The sequence below is a fragment of the Nematolebias whitei genome, chromosome 7 (assembly GCF_014905685.2).
Source record: "Nematolebias whitei isolate Nwh7 chromosome 7, NemWhi1, whole genome shotgun sequence".
NCBI lineage: Eukaryota > Metazoa > Chordata > Actinopteri > Cyprinodontiformes > Rivulidae > Nematolebias > Nematolebias whitei.
In genome coordinates, this window is record NC_056504.1 from 33,883,606 (window position 1) to 33,908,259 (window position 24,654).

General features: G+C 37.3%; 2 protein-coding genes across 2 annotated transcripts in view; both read right to left on the reverse strand.

Annotated features, from left to right (window-relative positions):
- On the reverse strand, window positions 1-15,715 carry soat2 (sterol O-acyltransferase 2). The gene is made up of 16 exons (XM_037679418.1): window positions 15,656-15,715; window positions 12,945-13,028; window positions 12,580-12,638; window positions 12,243-12,382; window positions 12,099-12,152; window positions 11,494-11,601; window positions 7,261-7,543; window positions 7,077-7,152; window positions 6,516-6,600; window positions 5,025-5,070; window positions 4,431-4,560; window positions 4,015-4,112; window positions 2,984-3,082; window positions 2,745-2,880; window positions 2,189-2,334; window positions 1-207 (listed from the first exon to the last, which is right to left on the reverse strand). The coding sequence occupies exons 2-16, from the start codon at window positions 13,018-13,020 to the stop codon at window positions 151-153; spliced, it is 1,593 nt and encodes a 530-aa protein (XP_037535346.1). The 5' UTR covers window positions 13,021-13,028; window positions 15,656-15,715; the 3' UTR covers window positions 1-150.
- A 5,985-nt stretch (window positions 15,716-21,700) lies between these two features.
- The window catches only part of kif5ab (kinesin family member 5A, b), a 104,554-nt gene continuing 101,600 nt past the window's right edge, over window positions 21,701-24,654 (reverse strand). Inside the window, exons 27-28 of the mRNA XM_037679817.1 lie at window positions 23,576-23,603; window positions 21,701-21,770 (exon numbers count right to left, since the gene is read on the reverse strand). Coding sequence (XP_037535745.1) covers window positions 21,701-21,770; window positions 23,576-23,603 — 98 coding nt within the window. The remainder of the gene's footprint in view (window positions 21,771-23,575; window positions 23,604-24,654) is intronic.

Here is a 24,654-nt window from a genome sequence, read left to right on the forward strand (position 1 = left end):
AAAGAGCCCTTGAGACGGTGAAACGAAAACCATCGAAGACAAAAGAAATCCGCTGCTTATTTCCAACTCTTTCAAGTTAAGTCCGTCCTTGTCTCCATTTTTTCAGCCCATCTCGGCATTCGTCTTGAGCTGTTCTGCAGAAATTCAACCTCATGTCTGATAGCTGCAGGACCAGGATCGAGGCAACACCGCCTCCCAGAAACCATCCTGTTGAAGAAGAGGAGGAGAATTATTGAAAGGGTACATGCAACCTTCTATTAATATCTGCATTCACTACATATAAGTATTTATAATCACATATCATTTTGCCGAGAGTACTTCTATTTTTGTTAAGCCGTTGTGAGTGTGGCTTTTGAGGATTTTATTCTTCAGGGCTACACAGATGCAGAGATTCATGGTGTTAAGAGTGTTAAATTCAGCTGTGCACATCTGTCAGTCTCCACAGCTTTGTCTTTATCAAACGCCTGGCGTAAGGCAGAGGCTTTCTGAGGGTTCAGCATCAGTTTCACACTCATACAGTAATACTCTATATGAGCTGCAGTGTGTAAGATTAAATAGCTATTTTTCATTTGGATGTTTACTAAAATGTAATTTATGTTGCAACTGGGATAAAAGATGGGAAAAGATGATAAAGAAATCAGGTTATGCCTTGTTTGTGTCTCCAAAAGACACTTTTGACATCTGCATGATGTTCAATGTCAGATTTATCAAGAAACAGTTTTTGTAAAGCGCAAATATAGAATGTGAAAATGTTTATGTCCAGTGCCTTCAGCTGTGTTCAGAGATCATTCACTTGCTGGTCTATTTTTATCGTCTGCTGCCAAAAGAGGCAGCAATCATTTTGTGTGTGTGGGCATGAGTGTGTTAATTTGTCTACAGCTCTAGAAAAATTAATTATTAATCCCAGGATGGATTTAAATGAAACTCTTAGAGCATTATTATTGAACATACATCTATTGACCTTATATAATCAACTCTGTTTAAGATGGCCACTAAAGCTAAGTTAACTTATCAAACACAACAATGGCTACAAAATATCCATCCATCCATCCATTATCTTTACCCGCTTATTCCATTTTGGGTCATGGGGGTCGCTGGTGCCCATGTCCAGCAATCACTGTGCGAGGGGCGGGGTACACCCTGGACGGGTCGCAAGTCCATCACAGGGACACATAGAGACAAATGAGACAAACAACCATTCACTCTCTCACTCACACCTAGGGACAATTTAGAGTTACCAATCAGCCTAACATGCATGTTTTTGGTCTGTGGGAGGAAACCGGAGTACCCGGAGAAAACCCACGCATGCACGGGGAGAACATGCAAGCTCCACCCAGAAGGCACCTGGACCGGGGTTTGAACCAGGGACCTGTTTGCTGAGAGGCAGCAGCTCTACCAGTTGCGCCACCGTGCTGCCGGCTACAAAATATGTTATATATTAAAAATACTGAGAGTCATTTTTAATACGTGTGCTAGATCTCATGATATTGCATGAGACTGAACACAAAATCATTTTCATATGATTCTAATAATGAAGGTTTAGACAGTTTAAGCATTTCACCACTACTGCAGTTTCTCATGGAGGGAAAATGTAGGTTATCTAATTAAATTATTTGTGCCTTCAAATACATCATAAAACTCAGCAAAAGCAGAACCTGGAGTTGATATACTGAAAAGAAGGTTTATTCACTCATTCTGTCAGTTTTTTTTTTTTTACTTTCACACTTTACTATAATTCATCACTGAATGAAACACAGAAATGTTCATTTTTATATCTGACTGAAAACAGTTTCAAAATGAAAAAGGTCATTTTAGGATTTTAATCAAGCTTTTTAGAGCTGCAGCTATGTTTTGTTAATAAAGGCCTTTTGTGTGTGAGATCTGAGGCAACATCAGTGGTTCCCAACCCTGGTCCCTGAGGAACACCACACCTGATACAGAGATTTAATTACGTCCTCGGGTTCTGCAGAAGCCTGTTCATAACCCATCCATTCAAACCAGGTGTATAAAAGCAGGAAACAACTAAAACATGCAGGATGGTGTTCCTCAGGGACCAGTGTTAGGAACCACCAATCTAACACATGGGTTGATAAATACAGTATATAAAAATAGAACAGAAAAACACAACATTTACGAGCAGAGCTCTCTAACCATGACTTCAGTCAGAAAACATGTAAGCAGTGCATACCCCGATCCGCGGGCAGTGGATCTGTGCGTACCACTCCTGGCAGTACAGACACACCTGGACGCCCTGCCCCAGGAAGAGACACGTCCACATGATGATGTTGAACACCGGGCTCTGTCGCTTATCATTCATGGTAAAGTTGAACGCCACTAAAGGAGGAGGACACGAGAGGAAGTGATGTGGATGACCAGGTTAATTAGTAACGGGTTATCTGTGTTGTGGCAGGGTTGATGTGAGGGCGAGTGAAGAGACAAATAGGTGAAAGGTGAACTGCAAGGACCTAAACACTAAAACTGAGCCAGGAGGATAGGGACAAAATGCACAAATGTATTTATGCACACTGAGCTCTGTGGAAACCATTTTAAATGTGTCAAAATAGAAGAATAAGCTAAAGTATTGGAATTCTGAAAGTACAGTTTATAACAAAAAACAGATTTACGCATATCATTAACCAGCTGTGAACAAGCTATAAAATAATATTTATTATATCCTTTGTCAGAGCACATAGTCACTATAATTTATAAAGTACTAAAGATGATGATCTAAGCTCATCCCTTACCTCCAAAGACTGCAAAGAGGAGGAACATGACGGGATAGAAGAAGCCGAAACCCATGGATAAAGCATATTCATGGACAACCGCAGAGACGATAAATACAGAGAGCATGGCTGCTGCTCTGAATCTCTTATTGGACAGCTGAGAGATCCAAAAAAACGAGAAGAAAGGACGTTTTAGGTCAACGTTCAGGGATTAGACTTTAGGAACACCAGTTTTTGTCATGTTCTGGCGACGTGCTCACCCAGAGAAAGTCTCTGTATCCGTAGTAATAGAGCCAGTCGTGAACGACGACATTCCAGGTTCGATAATAGTTTGCAAAAGATGTAGAGTTCCACCAGTCCTGAAACAAACACAATATTGAGCGAGACTGGATCAAATGGGGATTTTCTTGTTTTAAGGCCTGAATAACTCTGGGGAAAGATGCAATTAATCATCCTCGCTGACGTGAATGATTTCATGTGTGGTTGTTTTCAGGTGAGCCAGGTGGAGAGGCAAAACAGTTTGATTTTTTTCTGAAACCACATGAGCATTACAAATCAATTACACCTCAAAAGCTCAACTGTCTCAACACTTTGAAGGTCGAGGCTAAACCTGAAGACTTGGCAGCTCTGATCAATGAAAGACAAGTTAAATAGGTGTTAAATAGGGTTTTTATTTCCCAAACATTATATTCAAATAGAAGAAAGTGTGTGGGTAAACACGTCTACAACTTTGTTTCTTTTCTAAAAACAGCAGTGGCAGAAACGTAGGCGTAGACAAAGAAACGTTATAGAAAATGTGGAATATGCCTCATCAATGCTAACAAATTATACAAAAGACTCTAACATAGAATGTAAATTTAATATACAGTTTTTTTTTTTTTTTTATATATATTACCTGCTGCCAAAGGTGAGAGGGCTGATATCTTTGCCCGTGTTTGTATGTTGTGTTAGCAAAAAATCTCATGTAATTTAATTAAACTCTCAAAAAGTTATCATTGGACACACACCTATGACTGATAACTTTTTGGAGCCAGCCACATTCAAGATGGCTTCCATACCCAACTTAATAAAAACACAGAAAAGGCTGTGACTCAGTCAGTTTTACAGATATTGACCAAACATTCGGTGTGGTAGTAGCCATGACTGATTTCCAACACACAACGAGCGTTACTTTATACATAATGCATTATTTTAAGAAGTGCTGGACCTTTAATTTTAAAAGCATATTTAGCATGGGAGCTTTTATTGGTCAACATTGTGCTCTTAGCTCTAGTTGACAAGTTTCACACACCTTGTAGAACATCCTGTCAGCAAAACGCAGCAGTTCCCCGAAGAGGTTGAGCCAGCAGTGCAGAAAAGCAAAGAAACACAGCAGGAGGAGCATTATCCCTGAAACCCAAAGATGGGGGACGTCAAGCGGAACGCATTTAGTTTGAACACAGCGCCCAGGTTTCTGGAAAGAACTGTAACTCGACACTGGTGCTTTAAAATCAGCAATTTACTCTAAAAGCTCTCCACTTTACGACAGTAATAAACCTGCCAGGCTTTAATTACCTGGATCTTGTATCAAAATAGCATCTTTAATCTTATCACTGACCCTGATACACTACAGTCACTTGGTGCGCTTAATAGGATGCAATATATTTGCCAGTGCTAACACACTGCACATTGATTCCTGCTAGTATTTTTATGTCACAGGAAAAATACCTGGTAATATGGAGTTGAAGATGGCCAGAACCATTGTTCTTTTACTAAAGGGCTGGTTGGTCTCAGGTCTGAAGACGGGAATACAGAGACGGACCAGGATGAAGTAGCCGTAGAACAGGCATCCCAAAATCTACAAACAGATCATCGATTAATGACAGATGAAATGAAAAAGAAAAACATAAAGCTCAATATCTAAACAGATGTAAAGAGGGTGGTGTTATTTATGATGTCAGTAAGTACTAATTCACATTTTGTGTGCACTGTGATGGTGTAAACCAGGGCTATTCAACTAAATTGTTCGGAGGGGGGGGGGGGGGGCAGACGTACAGCCATTATTGTCACTTAGTTAGTTTGTTTTATGATTTAAAATCTACTTTTATTTAAAATGAACACATTAGTGGCCAAACTGAATTCATCCATGGGTCTGAGTTGGCCCCCGGGCCGCCAGTTGAATAGTCCTGATGTAAACCAAACCTTTCTTTTCCTAACCCAGATCTCAACCAGCGTTCTTCATGAACTGTATCATTTACTCCAACTACAAACTCAATACATCTGAAATGAAGTTCTTGAGCTGAAATAAGAGTTTCATCTTACCTTGCCAAGAGTAACACCAACATATTTCCATCGTATTTGACTGTTTCTGTGATGAAAAGACAGAGGGATGTTAGAAACGTTAAGATGTCTGCGGGTCGGCCTCTTTCCCACGGACCCCATCAGAGCTTTTCAGACTAGACGAGTTCAGAAGTCAGATGGAAAACCTCAGACTCCGTGTCGAGTTCTTTGAACCATTAGTTTTCTGCAGTTTCTCCTGTGATTTCCTGCTGAGGAGGAACTGCTAGGAAAGTGCTGCTGTTCTGTGGGAGGTGTGATTGCTCTGTAGAAGTGTTTAGGCAGGTGGTAAAGTGTCAACGTAACATCCATATGAATGTCAAGGCTTTTATTTCTACAGATCACTGACTTGAAATGTTTACTCATTTTACCTTTTATTTTCATGTTAAAACTGATCAATGTGTGTGTCAGTGTGCATATACTTTATAAATGTATATGAATGTAATATTTCTCATGATGTGTTTTAAACTATTTTATGCTAATAAACGATGGAGTCTTGGCCATTTTGACCAAACCTTAAAAATGATCCAACAAAGTTAATTTGGGCCTTCTGGCCAGTTTCTTATTTTGTTGAGACGTTTTGTCCTTCATCCAAAGGACTTCATCAGTCCGAGGAGCCACAGCAAACTCAGTCCCATAAGTGGCTTACTCACATAGTGGGTGTGATAGTGAATAGTGGATTATTGAGCATGAACTTTGATGTTTTGAACCACTTTGGCTATGGCTGCCTCAGGGGAGTTGACAAGGGAGAGGGAGGATTACAGAAACCACCATTGAACTGGTTGGCCCACCATGTGAGTAAGCCACTTATGGGACTGAGTTTGTTGCAGCTCCTAAGACTGATGAAGTCCTTTGGATGAAAGACAAAATGTTTCAACAAAAAAAAAAAAAAAAAAAAAAAAGAAAGAAACCGTCCAGAGGATCTGACTTAACTTTGTTGGATTTTTTACCTGGATTATTAAGCATAACCTTTGAGCTTAAAACATGATGTGCACAATCTTATGCAACATCACATGAAGTCATGCTCAGAGTATGTGTTGTGAATGACTCACAGCTATGACCACTTTATATTTTAGCTCTGTATCTGTTACACTGACAGAGATGCAACCCTTTTTGTGTTGGCTAATGTTGAGTAGCTGTCGTGGTTAAGTTAGTTTGACTCCAAAAGGTTGGATTGAGTCCTAAAGTCTAAAAGAAGAACATCCAATGATGTGGGCAATTATAAGATGTGCCATATAATAATAATAATAATAATAATAATAATAATAATAATAATAATAATAATAATAATAATTTTAATTTGTAACACACTTTTCATTAACAAAAATCTCAAAGTGCTACAAAGTGCAACTAAAATCAATGATAAAATCATGTGAGGGCAGAATAGGCTTGCTTAAAAAGAAAGGTCTTTAAGCCTTTTTTTAAACAGTGGTGCTCAGCCTATCTCAAAAACATAATGAAGGCAGTATGACTTACCGAGGATACAACTCCCTGTAGATAAGGGTTGGACAGAAGAGGAAGTACAGATAGCTGGAGAATGTTGGAAACCTGGGCTTTTCCCCTGAAATTCAGACAGTTCAGTTATCACTATGACAAATATTCAGTTTGAGCTGCACAAATGTTACTCAATAATATGTTTAATGAGTAATAAATCAAAATTCAGGTTAAAAAAACCCCACATTTTTAAGGTATGTGGTCCACACTACATGTGATGATGTTTAGAATCACATTTAGTCACATTTAGACATGAAAAGTTCACTATTTTCACATTTTTTTGTTTATTTCTTCAATAAATAATGCCACAATGCTCACCTAATTTACTTTGAAAGATCAATGTAACAATAACTCTCAGACAAGTTCATATTTGGACTTCTTTATTGTGCTGAGGTGTTTTTATTGTTGGGTTTAATGTCAGCATAAATCATTTTCTAGGTTTAGTTTTAGTCATTTTCCCCATGTGTCTGGGAGTGTCACTGTGAGTAATGAAAGTGCCGGCGGAGTAAATACACCTAGCGTCAAAAAAATACGGTACATTACCTTCTTTTGGACAATTCTTTATACAAACAGGAACTGTTTCTCTTATGAACGAGTAGGTTTTCATCTGAAATCGAATCTGAGACGATTGGACAAAGTTAGAAGAATCAATGTTAAATGTTTCTGCATTGTATCTTTTCAACAACTGGAAACATTAACATGCAGCCAAACATGCAATCGCACTTACCTGCTCCATAATCACAATGAAGCGTGATGCTGGTGGCAGCTGGTGGTGCACAACAGTGTAGATTGGGAACAGTCCCAGAACGCAGGTCTGTATGACCGACAGGACCAACCCCATCCCCAGGGACAGCCCCAACTTGTAGGGGAATTTGTGGTATAAAGAACCCCAAAAGTCCAGGGTGTAGTAGGGAACAAACAGGGTGTAAACAAACATAACCACCCAGGCCCAGGTGACTGTCTCCAGCTTCCCAAAAGCATAAAACAGCAAGTCAAACTCCAAGACCAACCTGAAAGTAAAAAAATTACACAAATCATCATTAAATGGCCAAAGTAGAAATTGTTTTTTAAAATAGATGTGAACCTTTTCAATAAATGTAAAGAAGATGTCATAATCTGGGCGTTTTCTCATGAAGACTCCCTGCTCATGCTCCATGTTCTGTGTGACGTTCTGGTTTTTGTCTCTCTTCATGCCCTCTTATTATTCGTGTAGGTGTTTGCTGCACGTCAGCCCTTTTGTTTGTTTTTTTCATTAAAGATTTTTTACTTTTAACCTGAGTTATCCGAGTCCTCCCGGAATTTTGGGTGCTGACCGTTACAGAAGAAAACATTTTAATTTACTGCATTTTCTGCTTTAATGTTTTCTGGTAACCCTTTTCTCACTTTTAAAGCTTTAATTAGGATAAATAGCTCATCATCATCATCAACTTTATTTATAAAGTGCTTTAACACCAGCCACAGCTGAAACACAGTGCTGAACATCAGCTAAACACTTTGATATTGTTTCTCTCATTTTATATATCTTCCTTTGTGATAACAGCGAAAGTGTACAATGCTCACTTCAACATTCTTTCATGCTAATTATTATTATATCCTACCCCTGAATGTGCAAGGGAGGATATGTTTTTGCTTGTGTGTTTGTCCATGCTATGGTGGCCCTAAGGTGTAAATGAACAACATTTGAAAAAACGGAATTGCATTTACACTTCCGCTTTGACTTAATGTAGTTCGTTTTTTTCAAATGTAATTCTATTTTTCTAATGTGATTCGGGTCACTTCCGCCTTCACTTAATGTAATTCAGTTTTTTCTAATGTGATTCCGTTTTTTTCAAATGTAATTCAGTTTTTTCAAATGTAATTCAGTTTTTTCTAATGTGATTCCATTTTTTCAAATGTAATTCAGTTTTTTTCTAACGTGATTCCGTTTTTTCAAATGTAATTCAGTTTTTTCTAATGTGGTTCCGTTTTTTCAAATGTAATTCAATTTTTTCTAATGTGATTCCGTTTTTTCAAATGTAATTCAATTTTTTCTAATGTGATTCCGTTTTTCAAATGTAATTCAGTTTTTTCTAATGTGATTCAGTTTTTTCAAATGTAATTCAGTTTTTTCTAATGTGATTCCGTTTTTTCTAATGTGATTCGGGTCACTTCCGCCTTCACTTAATGTAATTCAGTTTTTTCTAATGTGATTCCGTTTTTTTCAAATGTAATTCAGTTTTTTCAAATGTAGTTCAGTTTTTTCTAATGTGATTCCATTTTTTCAAATGTAATTCAGTTTTTTTCTAATGTGATTCCGTTTTTTCAAATGTAATTCAGTTTTTTCTAACGTGATTCTGTTTTTTCAAATGTAATTCAGTTTTTTCTAATGTGATTCCATTTTTTCTAATGTAATTCAGTTTTTTCTAATGTGGTTCTGTTTTTTTCAAATGTAATTCTGTTTTTTTCTAATGTGATTCGGGCCACTTCCGCTTTGGCTTAATGTAATTCCGTTTTTTCAAATGTAATTCCGTTTTTTCAAATGTAATTCCGTTTTTTCAAATGTAATTCCGTTTTTTCCAAATGTTGTATATTTACACCTTAGGGCCACTGTACCTTACAATTACAAACATTAAAATACCTCATGCAAAGGATGGGTTTCAATGAAACTCTCAAAAAAGAGTCAACTTGACTCAAGATGGCCACCACAGATATCAGTCTTAGCCAGCACAAACATGGCTTTATTGTAGCTTAATGTTGTGCTGAAATTTGGCATGGTAGTAGCGAGATGCTCTTTCTGATCATAAGATCATGTTGGTTTGAAACTCTGGCATGAAAGGCGGCCGAGCACTTTGCATGCCTTCAAGGAATTTAATATATTTATTAGTTTTTTTTCCAGTTATCTTTGTCAAAATCAATGCTAACCAAGGTTAAATCTGTCAGATAATTTGCACACAGAGGAGTTTTCTTTTGAAGCTTGTTCTCAGATGAAAAAAATATTTGAAACTGCAAACAACAAACTAAATCATTACTGAGCTGCCCAAAGCAATCGGAGCAACTCTCAGAAGGATTGATTATGTTCTCCCCTGCTGCCAGATGAGCGGAGGAGCAGCGAGGGAAGCAACACAATGAGGAGAAACGTTTAAAAAATGAGCAGAGAAGGAAGTTTCTTAAAGGGCTTTTGGCTATAATTAAGTTCTATTCGATTTGGTTCACGGTCATGAAGCTTGAGAAGCGTCTGACCATAAAAATCTACAGACAAAAGCACAGATGTGTGAGACCTGAAAGAAAAACCTGGATGTTTTACTGCTGCTGTGGCGTCTCGTTTAGTCTGAAGAGGACATTCAGCGTGAATTGTTTAGGTCCTCCAAGAGAGAAATGATTGCAAATCAATATAAACAGGTTCTGGTTATCACCTTTTTACTGTTATAAAATGTTTTTATCCTGAAGGGAACAATTTCTTCCAGGATGACAACGCTCCAATAAGTACAGGGCTGACTGAAATGTTAGATGATTAAAAAACAACGTACATGTTTCCACCTCACCCTCTTTGTGTGATTGCTGAGTCAGCATTAACTGATGTTTCCATCATTTTTGTTCTCTTTAAAATTGGCATTAGCATACTGGCTTTAATTTAGCCTTCTTGTGTTTCTTTTAGCTGACATTTTGCTACATTTAGCTAGTCTTTTAGTACTTTGAGCTTCTGATTGGCTTTTTAATTATTTTAGCTAACATTTATTTTAATTAGGATTTCGTTATTTTTAGCTTTTAGTTAACCTTTTTGCTGTTGACTTTTAGCTCCCCTTTAGCTAAAATGTAGCTACTTTTGGCTTCTAGCTACGCTTTTGCTACTCTAGCTTTTAACTATGGGGCATCACAGTGACACAGTTATTAGAGCTGTCACCTTTCAGTGAGAAGGTCGCTGGGTCAAATCTGGGCCGAGGACCGTGGAGTTTGCATGTTCTCTCCGTGCATGCGTGGGCTTTCTCAAGGTAGCTACTCCAGTTTCCTCCGACAGACCAAAAAACATGCAAGTTATTGGTAACTTAAAATCGTCACTAGGTGTGAGTGAGAGAGTGAATGGTTGTTTGTCTCTAGTGTCCCTGTGATGGACTGGAGACCTGTCCAGGGTGTCCCCCGCCTCTCTCATAGTGACTGCTGGATATGGGCACCAGAAACCACCGTGATTCAGAAAGGAAGTTGCAGGTAAAGATAATGGCTGGATGGCATTTTTCTATACTTTTGTTGCTTTTAGCTATTTTTTAGCTGCATTTTCTTCTTTCGGCTGCTCCCTTCTTCAGGGGTCTCCACAGAGCATTAAGTCGCACGAAGACTTGGCAATTATTTTTACGCCAGATGCCCTTCCTGACGCAACCGCAGACCACTGAGCTACCACAGCCCTCTGTGTGGAGCAGCTGCTATCTAGGGTGCCCAGGGAAGCAGATGGTGGAGGTTAAGGGTCTTGCTCAAGGGCCCAGAGTGGGGCAAATGAGGGTGGAGGCAGGTGTGGGTGTTTCATCTTTCCCACCCACACTTTGATGCTGTTGGTACGGGGAGTTGAACCGGCGACCTTCCGATCACAGGCCCACCTTCTCTAACCTCTGTTCCACCACTCCCCTATAATTTTGCTGCATATAGCTAGCATTTTTTTCTACATTTAGCTTTTAGCTAGCATTTTGGTACTTTTATCATATAGCTATCTTGTTTTGTTTTTTTTAGCTTATGGCTAGTGTTCTTCATTTAGCTTTATTAATCAGTTTTAGATTTTAGTAACACATTTTAGCAAATTCATTCAACATTTGGCTTTCCTAATGTATTCTTTGCAGAAATCTTTTGTCATAATCATCATTAATAAATGAGGGGAAAAGAGTGTTTGATTATTCCCAGAAAGCACCACAGTTAATAGAATTTTGTTGGATGTAGAAAAGGTGTTGTTTTGACTTTTAATTCATCATTATTCTGCACATGCACTTATGTCACAGACCTGCCCTGATCGATGTAGTCCACAGCCAGGGTGCTCAAACAGAAGATGAGCAGAACAGCGATGAACATGTGGTAGATGGTCCTGATGTGGCTGATCTCAAACAGTTCGCTGATGGAGAGAAGACAACATTAAAAAAAAATTAAAATAAAATAAAATAAATTAAAAAGTTATGAAAATCTAAATAAGATGGAAATTGACAGCACCGGTGGGACAGTACTCATTAAATTCTGCCTTTTATATTGTAAATTCCTGTAACATTTCCTGGCTAAAATGGTACTTGTTCAGTTTCTGTTCAGGATTAAAAGGAATAGTAAAGTACCAGTAAATCAACATTTTGGGTATGTGGAAACATTTATTTTTTCCCCGATTTGTATTTAAGCAGGTTACAGATGATTAGTCACATAACTCTTAAGCATGAAGAGTTATGTACTGTTTGTTTATTTATTTATTTATTCATGCTGTTGAGTCTTGGAACTGTTGCTAAGACAAAACAAGACACAGAAAGATGTGTCCTTTCTCAGAAAACTTTCAGTAAAATCTTTTTCTTCACTGAGAGCTGCACTTTCATTTTTTTTTTGTTTTGTCTCTGCATCTTTATTACTCACTCCAGCAGCGACGCCCGTTCCATGAACACTTTGCCATTGTCCATTCTCTGCGCTCTATCACAAATCACAAGACAAACAGTCAGACATGTGCTACAGGAATCTACAAACCAGCGTGTGGGATTGTAAACTCTGCAGCCCTCTCACCTGGATGGCTGTTTCTGACTTGTTTTTCCATTTAATATGGACCTAATGTGAGAGGGGGGCTCAATGGAGTCGGTCAGAGCTTTGTCAAGAATTTCACCCAGCTGATCTTGGACCTGGTCCAAAACCTTCACCTTTAGCTTCTACACACGTGCGAAAAAAAAAAAGGGTTATTTCATTCCAGTTTGTTTTTCCTCTCTGTCCTTGTATGTGTTTCACATTTCTAATGAGATGGCGCCCCTTTAGTTCCACTGCTTCCCTCTTCCTGTTTCATTTGGAGCTCAGTGCAGAAACACCAATAAAATGTTGGATGTAAATGAGTGAGAAGCATCTGATTTACCTGTACATATTTTTGCCACTGTCTTAGATCTTCCTCCTGCTCATAAGCACGACTCCCATCTGCAGAGGGAGGAACAGATGTTGCTCAAACCGTCTCAACCTCACAATTTACATCCCATTTTTATTCCTAAAACTGTATTATGTTGAGCTGTGAGACTGTAAATCCAGCACTTTGCATAATTGTTGCACTGATCTTACATGTTATAGTTTAAGGAGATGGCTTTAGATTTTTGTTGGTTTTGAAATACATCAAAAGACACAAAAGCTTCAACCAACCCATCTATTCACAACTCTTTGTTTTCACGTTTTTATACAGTGATTAAAATGCAAAACTCCTTCCGACAAAACACCGTTTGACTACGATACCATGACTGGAGGTGTCTTCTTCCTGACAGGTCTTGATGTTTCGATGTCGTGGACCATTAGGGGGCTCTGTTGTCATGGTTACGCCTGAAAAGGATCACAATGTTATGGAACCAACAACTGGAAGTCAGTTGTATAACCAAGCTGCCAGTTAGCCTCTTTGTTTCCCACCGGATAAAGGAAATGTTGCAAAAGAAATAAAAATAATTCAATGATCTAATATATATATATATCTGTGGATGCATGTAGAAGCTGATTAGTACTTGCAGTTTGCTTAGTGTTTGTGTCTTGGAGAAAACGAAAGCCCTCAGTGATCAAAGGTGTCTTGTTGTAATCAGGTTTGTTTCTTAATTATCTCTTAGAGTAGAGAAATGTTCAGTGCTCTGCTCATCCAACACCTCCAATAACTTACATCATGTCTGGTGTTTACCCATCCTTACGGGCTGACGTCACAGAGTGCTACCACATACCACAGTGACTGGCTCCAACTGATGGTTATTTAGTCAACACAGTTCAAGATGCCTGCTACAGACAACTGATCTCAGAAATACAAAAAAATTACTATAACAGTAAATGTTACGGATATTTGGATACTGATCTCATGCTGCTGATTTATTTCATGCTGCTGTGTTTGGTCATTCATACTCATCTGCTCACACAGACTCATGTTCGTGCTGCTGTTGTTCGGCGTATTGTTTCTGTACTACTAGTGCTTAGCATATTCCTAGTTTAGCGTATTTCTTAGTTCATATCTTAGCTCTTATTACTGTTTTGCTTTACAATTTATACTTTTGTTGGATGTAACTGGGACCCTGCGTACACAAGTTTGTTCCACCACATGTACCACATGGGATGTGAATCACAATAAAGAAACCTTGACCTCGATACACTTTGGTGTGGTAGTAGCTGAGACTGATCCACAACACAAACTCCAAGCACTGCACAGTGCACAGCACCTTTGCTTAACACTGTCGCATTAAAGACATCAATCCTTGTTTGTCTGTTAGCAAAACATTTTATAACAGACTGGACAGATTTTAACCAACTCACAGAAAGTTGTTTTTAGGTTTACATCTACACCTGATTAACTTTTGGAGTTAACCCAGTTTGGTTAATTTACAGCTAACTGACATTAGCCAACATGTCAACGGTTATGACACATTTTTTTGTTGCTGAGCTTAAACTGAATGTGGTAGTAGCTGAGAGTCACCTTCAACATATACTCCAAGCATATTGCACATGATCTAAACATGGCATGAGAATCCGCATAACATAATGAGGCTTGATTAAAATGGCCAAAAGGCCAATCCTTTTATAAATGAGATGATCTTGGTCTGAAAATCTGGCATAGAAGGTGGTGGCTGATCCTTTAAGGATTCCTAGAACTTTAATTAAATACTAGTTTCAGCCTTTGTAGATTATTAAATAATAGAAGAGCTGATGTTTTAACACATAAATGACATTAGTTTATCGGATTATTACTGGTAGGGTGTGAACCATGCAGGTCATTTTGACCGATGGTTACCCCTGACCGATTCTCCATCAGCAGTCGAGCTGACCGATGTGTACAAATGATAAAGATTTCTGTCACCAGCAAAAGTTTACATTCTGTAGATAAGGCGGCTCTGTTAAACCGAGGGGTGAAAGACACCGTCTGACCTCATTTTACTAATCCATGCTGTTTGAGCACTCCTCATAAGAAATGCTAAAGGCAGCACATGGTCTCAGGCTCTCCCACAGCCTGAACATCCATTTAGTTTCTCCCACTCTGACGCTCTTGGCATGTTGGTGACATGCGTGTGTTAAACTGAAGTGAGGTTGACATTTGTGATGAAAAAACTATAATCTGTCTGTATGGGTTAGGGTTAACTGCCACAGCCTGGTTGTTTTTAACAATTTGAGCTGTTTGATGAGAGCAAGAGAAAAACAAAAGTTATGGCATGTAAAAATTGACATCTGCTCACTTGTAGCTATGGCAACAGTATTAGTTTGTTAGTGAACACACCTTTGAACCCATCAGCTTTACACTCCTACATTTGTAAATGAGAATTAAACTGTATGTAAGAGAGTTTTATAATCTGTGCAAGTGTGTTGTCATTTCTGATTATAATCTGTATTTCTGTCTATGCAAGAAATCAAAAATACATGCTGTGTTTGAATAAGAATTATATTTTGAAGTTGCTCTTGACCAAAGCTTGTGAAAATAACTGTGTCTGCCTTTTTTTAAAAACTGGAAATGTATAAAACATTAAAATCAGGATATGTGATACATAATGTGCAAATCAAATGGTCTTGTTATAATCAGGTTTTAGGCAAACTGTAAAAACGTGTTGTTTATGAACTTCAGTCACACCGAGCTAAAGACTGGCTGATAACGTCATCTTTAGGGATGGTTTTACTGCTGACTATATGAGGTCAAAGATCAAATTACACTTAAGCTCTTTGCAGCTCAGTCATTTACACTATATTAAAAAAAATACTGTAAAGTCAGCATTTTCTGAACAAAATCAGATCAGAAAACAGTCAAAAATTTTATCCTAATCATAAATTTCTAATTTAATCTGATGAATCTAATGTAATCGGATTGTTTTTCTGCCTATATTTTAAGCTGCAGCTGTAATCCTTCAGCACCTTTGTTACATCTGAAACAACTCCATGACAGCTGCAGAGTATAACAAATCAAAGTGACAGATGTCAGGTGGATTTGTACTCACAGTCCTCAGGCAGCAGTCTTCAGGACGAAAGGCACCGCGTCAGTAGATGAGTCCCTCTGAGATAAACCTGCTCATAGATGTTTAAGTAAGTCTGTGTCTCAGCAGTTTTGATTCATGTTCGGGTTTTTTTTTTTTCTTGGGATATTTTGAACTTCGGCCTCTTGGCTCCTGGCTCTGGGCAGGACACGTCCTCTGCTGCCCATCCCCACCTCTCTCCTGTTGGACTCTTGCTGTCTCGCAGCAAGTTTAACCTAAAATATCCTTTTGCTAAAAAATAAAAAAAAATAAAAAACGTAAATAACTTATTCTTAAATCATTTTACAGCAGATTTGAAGATATGTAAGCAATTTAAGATACAAAAACCATGAGTTCTTTCTGTCATTATGATATAAAATATTAGCAGCAGCTTTGCTCTAGTTCTCTTATTGGTCCATTAAGAATATTTTATCTTTTCTCATTTGTAGTTTTGAAAAACTTTTATCAATTTCTCTGATTTTTATTTTTATTTTTTTTACATATAATTTCCTAAAAGAAAATCTAGACTTGGTTAAAAAAAAAAAAAAAACTCAAGTGGAAATAAAGAAGATTAATATTAAAAAGCTAATCTTGGGCTAATTAAATTTTTATCATTACTGGATAATAACCGTAATTATCTTATAAATGGAAATTCAGTAACTCTGCTTTTTCACAATTTTCCACACATTTTAAAAACAATATTTTCAATGAAAGGGTGGCACGTCCATTCTAAAATGTGCTTAGTAATGTTTTCCAAGCATTGTATAATCAGTTTGTTTTTGTGTCCTACTTTTCAAGCGTCTAAATATTTAACTTAGATGATAATTTCGACAATATGCATCGATTCCAAGCAAATATAAGTTCTAAAAGAAAACTGTGCAAACATAACTCTGTAACTCACAACAGCAGAAAGGTCGTTTAACAGACAGTCTAATGTTTTCCAAAAGTTTATCATAAATTAGACATTTCACAAGTTTTTTTATTTATTTTAATTTTGCTGCTGATTTGTTCCGTCTATAGCTGGAATTGACCCGATTCTTGCAGCTGTTCACATGTTCCCATTTCTTTTTCAGATAACATCTTAACTATTAGTTATTTAGTGAGTTAAAATAATTAGTTATTAGTTAAATACTTAACTAATATTTAACTAAGAGCTAATAGAAATTACTATTTTATACTAAACATGTTCAAGATATCACTGAAAGTAATAAAACAGTGCAATATGACCACAGGAGTGTGTTTATTGAAATGAGATTTCATGGGATACAAAGTTGTTTCTCGGCAGCTACAGAAAAGAGTACTTCATGCATTAAACCACACGCGATAAACAAAACAAACCAAGTAACGCACAACTGTACAAACAAACAAACAAACACCATTTTGCTTCAGTCTTCTTCTTTTTTGACAACAAGTGTGCTGCTGCACTATTTCTGCATTTACTGGGTACAGTATCACACATAATTTACTCTGCCAGGTTATTTCCAGTTACATTTACTGTAAAAAAAAAAAAAAAAAAAGTAAAACAAACAAGCAAAAATACATCCAGACATTCAAACATTTACAGCTTTATATGCAACCAGCGTGCATGTCAGATGAACTGCTTCAACAGTTCACATTCAGTGCAGGGTTTCTGCAGGTTATGTAAACGCAAACTTTAGGTTCAGTCACCTTTTTGGAATATTGTGTTAAATAATCAGCATGGGGTCCAAACAAACAAAGCATTACAAACATATAAAGTTGAATTTCTTTTGAAATGTTGCAACAATGACTACCAAATAACACCGTTCTGTTAAAGAGTATATATGCTGGAATACTTTGACTTTAGGCCTCTTTTATCTAAAATTTGTTAAAAGTGGGGGTTTAAAATAAGACTGGCAAAACATTTTCAAAGTTTAAAACAGTGGAAACTAAATCGTGTTTTTCAAGACAACATGAAGCAAATAACTACCATTTTTTTCTTCCGTACAAGTCACATCAGTCCAAAATGTCAAATAAAGTGGAAAAAGAAAAAAAAACATACATATGTCGCTTCGCCGTGTAAGTTGCATCTATTATTCGTCACCGCTGACCACCTGGAAATGTGTGCCGGTGTTGTGCCAAAAATCAATTGACTGCCATAATGGCGGCCGCGGGAGAGCGCACGGGAGGACTTTAACAAGAATTTAACAAGATTAACACTGAAAAACAATAATTTGTTTGCTCAACATTATAGTAAAGGTGTGTCTCAGCTGAACGTTTCCTTAATAAATGCACATTAATGGTCAAATCAGCTGCATTTCGCCTGGGCGGCGCAGTGAAATGTAGCTGATTTGATGTATGCTCCAGGAGATCCAGAGCAAGATGAAGATGGTCTATGGCAAGCCAGGTGTCTCATTAATCGTCACTTTTACTTACTAATGAGACACTGCTTGCCATAGAGCTGGAGGGCCCTCTAGCAGCTGCAAATGGTAATGTTTAATATTTTTCTTGTCAGACTGAATGAAATTATCAGATCTCAGCCAAAAATTGGGTTATAAATATATGCAACAAGATGTGACTTATACAGTGAAAAATACAGTAGGTTTTAAACCAATAAAAAATGATTGTGCATGGATCTGTGTTGCCTTTCTCTAACAGTGCAAACAAAACCCAGTTTGGATAAATAGGTTGTTTGTGATGGGATGGAGCAGGTTGTAACCTGCTTCTATCAGCTGTGGTCAACTCCAGTTCCCTCACAACCTCCACACATCAGACGCTAAGAATCCTCATAATCAAGCTGAGCTTTATGTTTCATACATATTGTGATCAAAATATACAAACCTCTTAACAGAAAGACGTTTGTTGTCACTATGGGGATTTTTTTATCTTGTGTAAAAATGGCTTATGTTGTGATTCCTGGTGTTATTAGTCATCTTCATAGAGTTTCTTTATCCTGCTCAGACAACACACACACACATACAAGCATTTAAACATTCGTAACAACCCCTCCACCGTCATGGACTCTCCATCCTGACTGTCTGATCAGGAGGTCGGCTGAGAGAGAACGACGGGTCGGTTGGAGCGAGCAGGTTAAATAAAACTGACTTTATCAACTAATCTGCTCACATATCTCTGACTTCACCCACCACAGGACTTTAAAACGTATCTGTATTTTCAAAGGTCACACTGGCACTGGTTGATGAGGTGTGTGAGTGTGTCCGTAAGACAGGACTCTATCAGCTCGTGATAACCTGCAGTAACCTCTGTTCCACTGAACTTACTGGTTGCAGCGTTTGGGTTCACTCATGATCAGCGGCAGGATTAGTCATTATCACCTTAACGAAAGCATATCGGGAGCAGCAGCACATTTACATACACGTCACAGAGCAAGTCCAAAGTTTTTGCCATTCTAATTTAAAAAATGCATGTAAAAATACTTTTACAGGTTAACAAAATACAAATATTTTCACATTCATCAACTTGTATGAATAAAAATAAGCAAAGAGCAAATAAATAGGGTTTCATAGAGCAAAAGATAAATTATATATATATTTCTAGCTAAATTTAAGAGTATAAAAATAGTTGCTACATACATTTTTTTCCACATTGTCATGCTCCTGAATGAAATAATATTTTATGTTTCATATATAATCCTTGGCAGGCAGTTTTCTCAGGATAAAATACAACTTTGAAATACAATTGTACAACAAGTCCCTTAAATCAACCAGTGTTCATGGTTTTACTCATCCTGCAGATTTATTTTTTCTAGTTCTGTTGTGTTGAAGCACATGTTGTGGGTCAGAGGTCAGACATGTAGTGGTGACTTTTATCAACCACAAAGAAAATTGACTTTTTAGTTTTTAAATGATGCTTTGACCGACTTCCTTTTTTATGTCTATTAGTTCCTCTTTATGAGACAAAACCAAAGAGGAAGAGCTAATGCATCAAGTCAATAGTGTTGCAGACAAGACTCAGAAACTGATGTTTTTGTTGACACCTTTTCTGTGTGAAAACACCACAGTCAAATAGATAGAAAGAGATAAATGAGATGTATCCAAATTATAAAATCATTAGATACTGTGTTAAAATATTAATGTATTGTATGTGCAGCTAATAAATCATAAAATATGCGCAATCATTTTTGTCAAAAAAGAGTCAGTTTAACTTTGACAGGTGTCTTTTGCAATTTATTGTTTTATTAGTGATCCAAATTTCAAAAGTAGTTTTCCAACATTCCTCACTTTCATCAAACATATGAAAATATATATCTACAAATGAGGTTTCATGAGCCACTTTAAAGGTGGACCAGTAATGCTGATTTTAATATTTTCTGATCTTTAAGTCACAGTGTTGGATGATTTTAAAACACATTTATGAAAATAAAAAGTCAGTTGTTAGCTCAGACTCCAGGTTGTTCTATGAGAGGCATTCAACGTCTTCTTTACTTTTTTTAAAAGCCACCATGAGCACTATGAGAAGCAGTGGTTCCCAACTCTGGTCCCTGCGGAACACCACCCTGCATGTTTTAGTTGTCCCTCTGCTCCAACACACCTGATATGAATGAAAGGGTGACTAACAAGCTTCTGCCAAACTTAAGGAAGTAACCCACTGAATCAGGTGAGTTGGAGCAGAAGAACAACTAAAACATGCAGGATGGTGTTCCTCAAGGACCAGTGTTGGGAACCACTGAGAAGTGTTCTATAAGGAGGAAGCAGGTAGCTTTTTCCAGAAAACTATTTTGTAAAAGACAAACATATAAACTGTGTAAAATAACAAGACTTTTGGTACAAAAAAAATCAGCTTTTCAACTTGTCTGTGGTCGGAGTCGTCATGACCAGTTTGTTTACATCCTGGCTGATTTCGAATGCATGCAGATAAACACACGGGCTGAAAAAACATTTGAAAAAAATGATTTATGTAACATGACTTCAGCTGAAAGCTTTTTTTTTTTTTAACTATAAAGACAAATTATGGAAGTGGACTCATTATACAAACATCAGCTGACTTTGCTGAAGGCCCTGAATTATTATCAGCCAACAACATCTTTAATTCTGTCTTTGGACAGACAATAAAATGAAGAAGCCAAACTTTATTTGTTTATTTATTTATATTTATCTAACATAGAGCTGAAAATAAGCACCATGGATCCTATTTAAAGATTGTGTGAGGTAATAATTATGTTTAACGTTGTAAAAATGACTTGAAAAATAAACAATGAATTGATCCTTTTAACATTGTTTGAGCTTTCGAAACCCCAAAGCAGAGGGGTTTTGCGTTAAATAAAAAAGAAACATTGGTGTGTTGTATTCTTGTTCTTGACAAACAGTAATATGTTTTAAACCAAGACTGGAAAAAAAGATAAAAATCTAAAATGCTCATTTTACATGTTTGTAAAATAAAGAGATGTTTATTTGTGGCGCGCTTTCAGCCATTTACAAAGAAATGTTTAGAAAAACACGGACAGCTCAGAGTTTGGTTTCAGAGCTTTGAACAAGTTTTGTTCACACAAACCAAAGCTTTTCTCTTTTCTTTTCTGTTCACCATTTCGGGACTAAAATAAATTGAGAAAATGTCGCCTCACCAGGTTTCTTCTTTTATCATATTTTCTTAAAAAAAAAAATAAAAAAAAAAAAAAAAAAAGCAGAGCAACATCAAAATCAAACATGCACAAAAAGAAAACATAAATAGTAAAATAACTGTACTGTTCCACACTTTTTTGTTGTTCACCACACGTTAACTTGATGTTTTTTTGGACAACTTTGCTTTCAGATAATTCATGTGTTTAATAATATATAAGACTGATCTATCACTCCTCACTGCACTGGTTTCATGTTCTTAATAATAAGCAGCACGTCTCAGTGGCTGCAGACTGCTCTCTACTTTTGGTCCTTTTTGTATTTCCAGTCATGAGGACGGGGCGCAGCGTCAAGTGCAGCCTGCCACGTATTTGAGATGCAGCGTCACCCCCAAACAACTCACAGCGAAGAGGAGACAGAATCAGAGAAGAGCAAGCAGAGGCTTGAAAACAGACACAAGAAGATTGTTTACAACGGGTGAGGAGAAAAGAAAGTTTCATTTTCTGGGCCAACAAGGATCGTCTGCATGCAGATTTACAGAGGAGGCCTCAGACAAACTCTCCTGCCTGCAGAAAGACAGTCACAGAGACAGAAACGGAGCATGAGACTGACAGTCAGGTGCATTTGAGAAAAACACAGAGAGAACCAACATGGTAGAGAAGAAGAGACAGCTGTGAGTCATAACACTGCCAGAAGGAGCTTGTCATGTTACGTCTCACATTTTCACTGAGCGTTAGCTATGTTTGGAAACTGCACACGCTTAACTCGATTGACAAATTTAGTTTGGTACCACTTTACAATTAGGCTCTCCTTTTTTTTAAGGCTCTCCTTATAAATGGCTAATAAATAGTTTATAGATACATTATTATTTCCTCTATAAACACTTTATAAATTATTAATAACTGCTTATTATGCATTAATTAAGGGTGACAGACAAAACTGACCAGTTTCTTGCCAAACAGTGAATCAGATCTGTTCATTTATATATTTTTCATCTAGAGTTGTTTTATTAAACTTTGCAGAATAAGTTACTACCGTGTAAGCACAAAAAGCATTTGTAAACCTATTTTTTAAGCATATAATATTTTATTTTATCATTGCATTATAAATATCTACAACTAATATTACATCCTAAAAAAACAAAAAAAGGTTTACAAATGCTTATTGTGTTTACAAGATGGTAACTTATGCCCCTTTTCCATTAGTACTGGTACGGGCCGACTGGACCCTACTTGGCCTGGTTCTGAGGCTTTTCTATTAGTACCGGTACTTAGCACCTGTTACTATTTTCAGTACCCTTGGCTCTGTGGTTCTAACCCGAACGAAGAGGTACTAAAACGTGACGTCAGAACACTGTCGGTCACTGATTGGTCGGGGGCGGAGTCGGGGGCGGAGTCACTGGATCCTTCAGAAACTTTTCAAAACAATGATCCGCCATTTGCAATTTCTCAGACTGAAGCAGCGGCTGGACTTATTTTAAAGATGTTAAAAACAATACTGACAACATCTTGGTCTGAAATGTTTAATATAACAGCTCTAGATGAAATATATAGGTGAACAGATTTGGCTCACTATTTGGCAAGAAACTGGTCAGTTTTGTCTTTGTCACCTTTAATTAATGCATAATAAACAATTATTAATGATTTATAAAGTGTTTATAGAGGGACTAATAATGTATCCATAAACTATTTATTAGCATCTATAAGGGGAGTCTTATTGTAAAGTGGTACCTTTTAGTTTTGTGTCTGTAAAACTCACTATTTTCATTAAAACACATTATAAAAAAAAGATTTTGCTTGCTTTACAAACTAAATGTGACAATTTCAAACAGAAATTGAACAGAAACAGCTATAACTTCTATATATGATTCTTTCTGTATATCTTACCTGCTCTGGAATATTAGCTGGCTGGAGCCTCGGGCTTCAGGCTGTAGAGTTTAGCTGCATCCTGATTGTCACAGACATCAGTTCTGGTTACTGATTCCACATTCAGACACATGCTAACAACACGTCAGCCGTAGTAGTGGCGACAGCAACAAGAGGGCAGCAATAGAGCAGAGACACAGCAGAAACACAAATCAGCACTGGAAACGTACACACTTGTAATGTACAAATATTATCAGGGCAACAAATTAAAGAATGTGGCAGTGCAGGGCAGAAAAATGCACTTTATCTATTACTAATAGTTACAAAATACAGTATGTAATATATGTTTTGAGGGGGAGCCATGTAGGCTTAGTTGGTAGAACTGCTGCCTCTCTGTGAGAAGGTCGCCAAATCAAAGAACCACAGCTTTCAGTTAAAGACAGAAAACATGAAACCCACACCGAGATAACCAATTGCAGCTTACAAAACAGACTCACAAGTCTCACCTGTTGTCATTAATATCTGTGGTATTTCCTGTGAACAGAAAAGACAGCATTAGGACAGAGATTGGAACGGAGCAGAACAACTGAGGGATTGTGGTTTACAAAAAAACACACATCTGTGTTTAATTATTACATCCCGAAGCCACTAACGAGCGATGGATTTGCATCAAGCAGCTGCATGGAGTATTTAGCAATCTGACAAACTCATCAACAAGGAAAGCAAGGCAGCAACAAGAACTTTACATACAGTCAACTCAGTTTTGCTTCTCTGATTCTGTTTTAACAACTCAAAAGACAGTTTAATAAAGAAAACCATCATCCATCGCCCCCTTTCATAAAGGTTCAACTTGCCCACACATATCTTCATGAAGAGTAAATAAACACACATGGTAGTTGTAATTTACAAGCCAGAAATATTATACTGACAGAAAAATAACACATTCTGTCTTAATCTGAACAAGTAGCGTGTTTTGTGTAGGTTTTTCTACAAAATTGCATATTTTCTTTGAATGCAAATTAGAATGATTATAATTCAGGTCAGAGTGTCCTTTTCTTAACCTAAATGCAAAAAATAACCTTTAATGTGCACAAAAAGTCACACATTGCAACATTTTTTTGTAAGAAGTAACAAATGTTCAGCTGCATTCTGACATTAGTGACAGTCTGTTTCATAATTGTTTTATTAACAATAGCAAGAAAAAAGAAGCACATAAAATCAAATAAAAAATGAAGGCACTGTTTTATTATATCTGTCTGTATGAGTGCAGGCTCACTGCTGCCACTAATTACCGTATTTTCTGGTGCATAAGTCTCCAGTTTTTTTTGTTTTTTTTTTGCATAGTTTTGGCAGTCCTGCGACTTATACGTTGAAGCAACATACTGTATATGCTTTTTTTCCCTTACCAAAACGCAATTTTTGACTGATCTAAAAATTTTGAAGAACTGCAACAGCGAGTCCTCCCTTGCGCACTTGCGTAACTCATCTGGTGCAGGCAGAGGAATGCTGGAGAGCTAGCAGCTCCGGCCGCAATGGATGATGGATGGATGGATGGATGGATGGATGGAGGGAGGGATGGATGGAT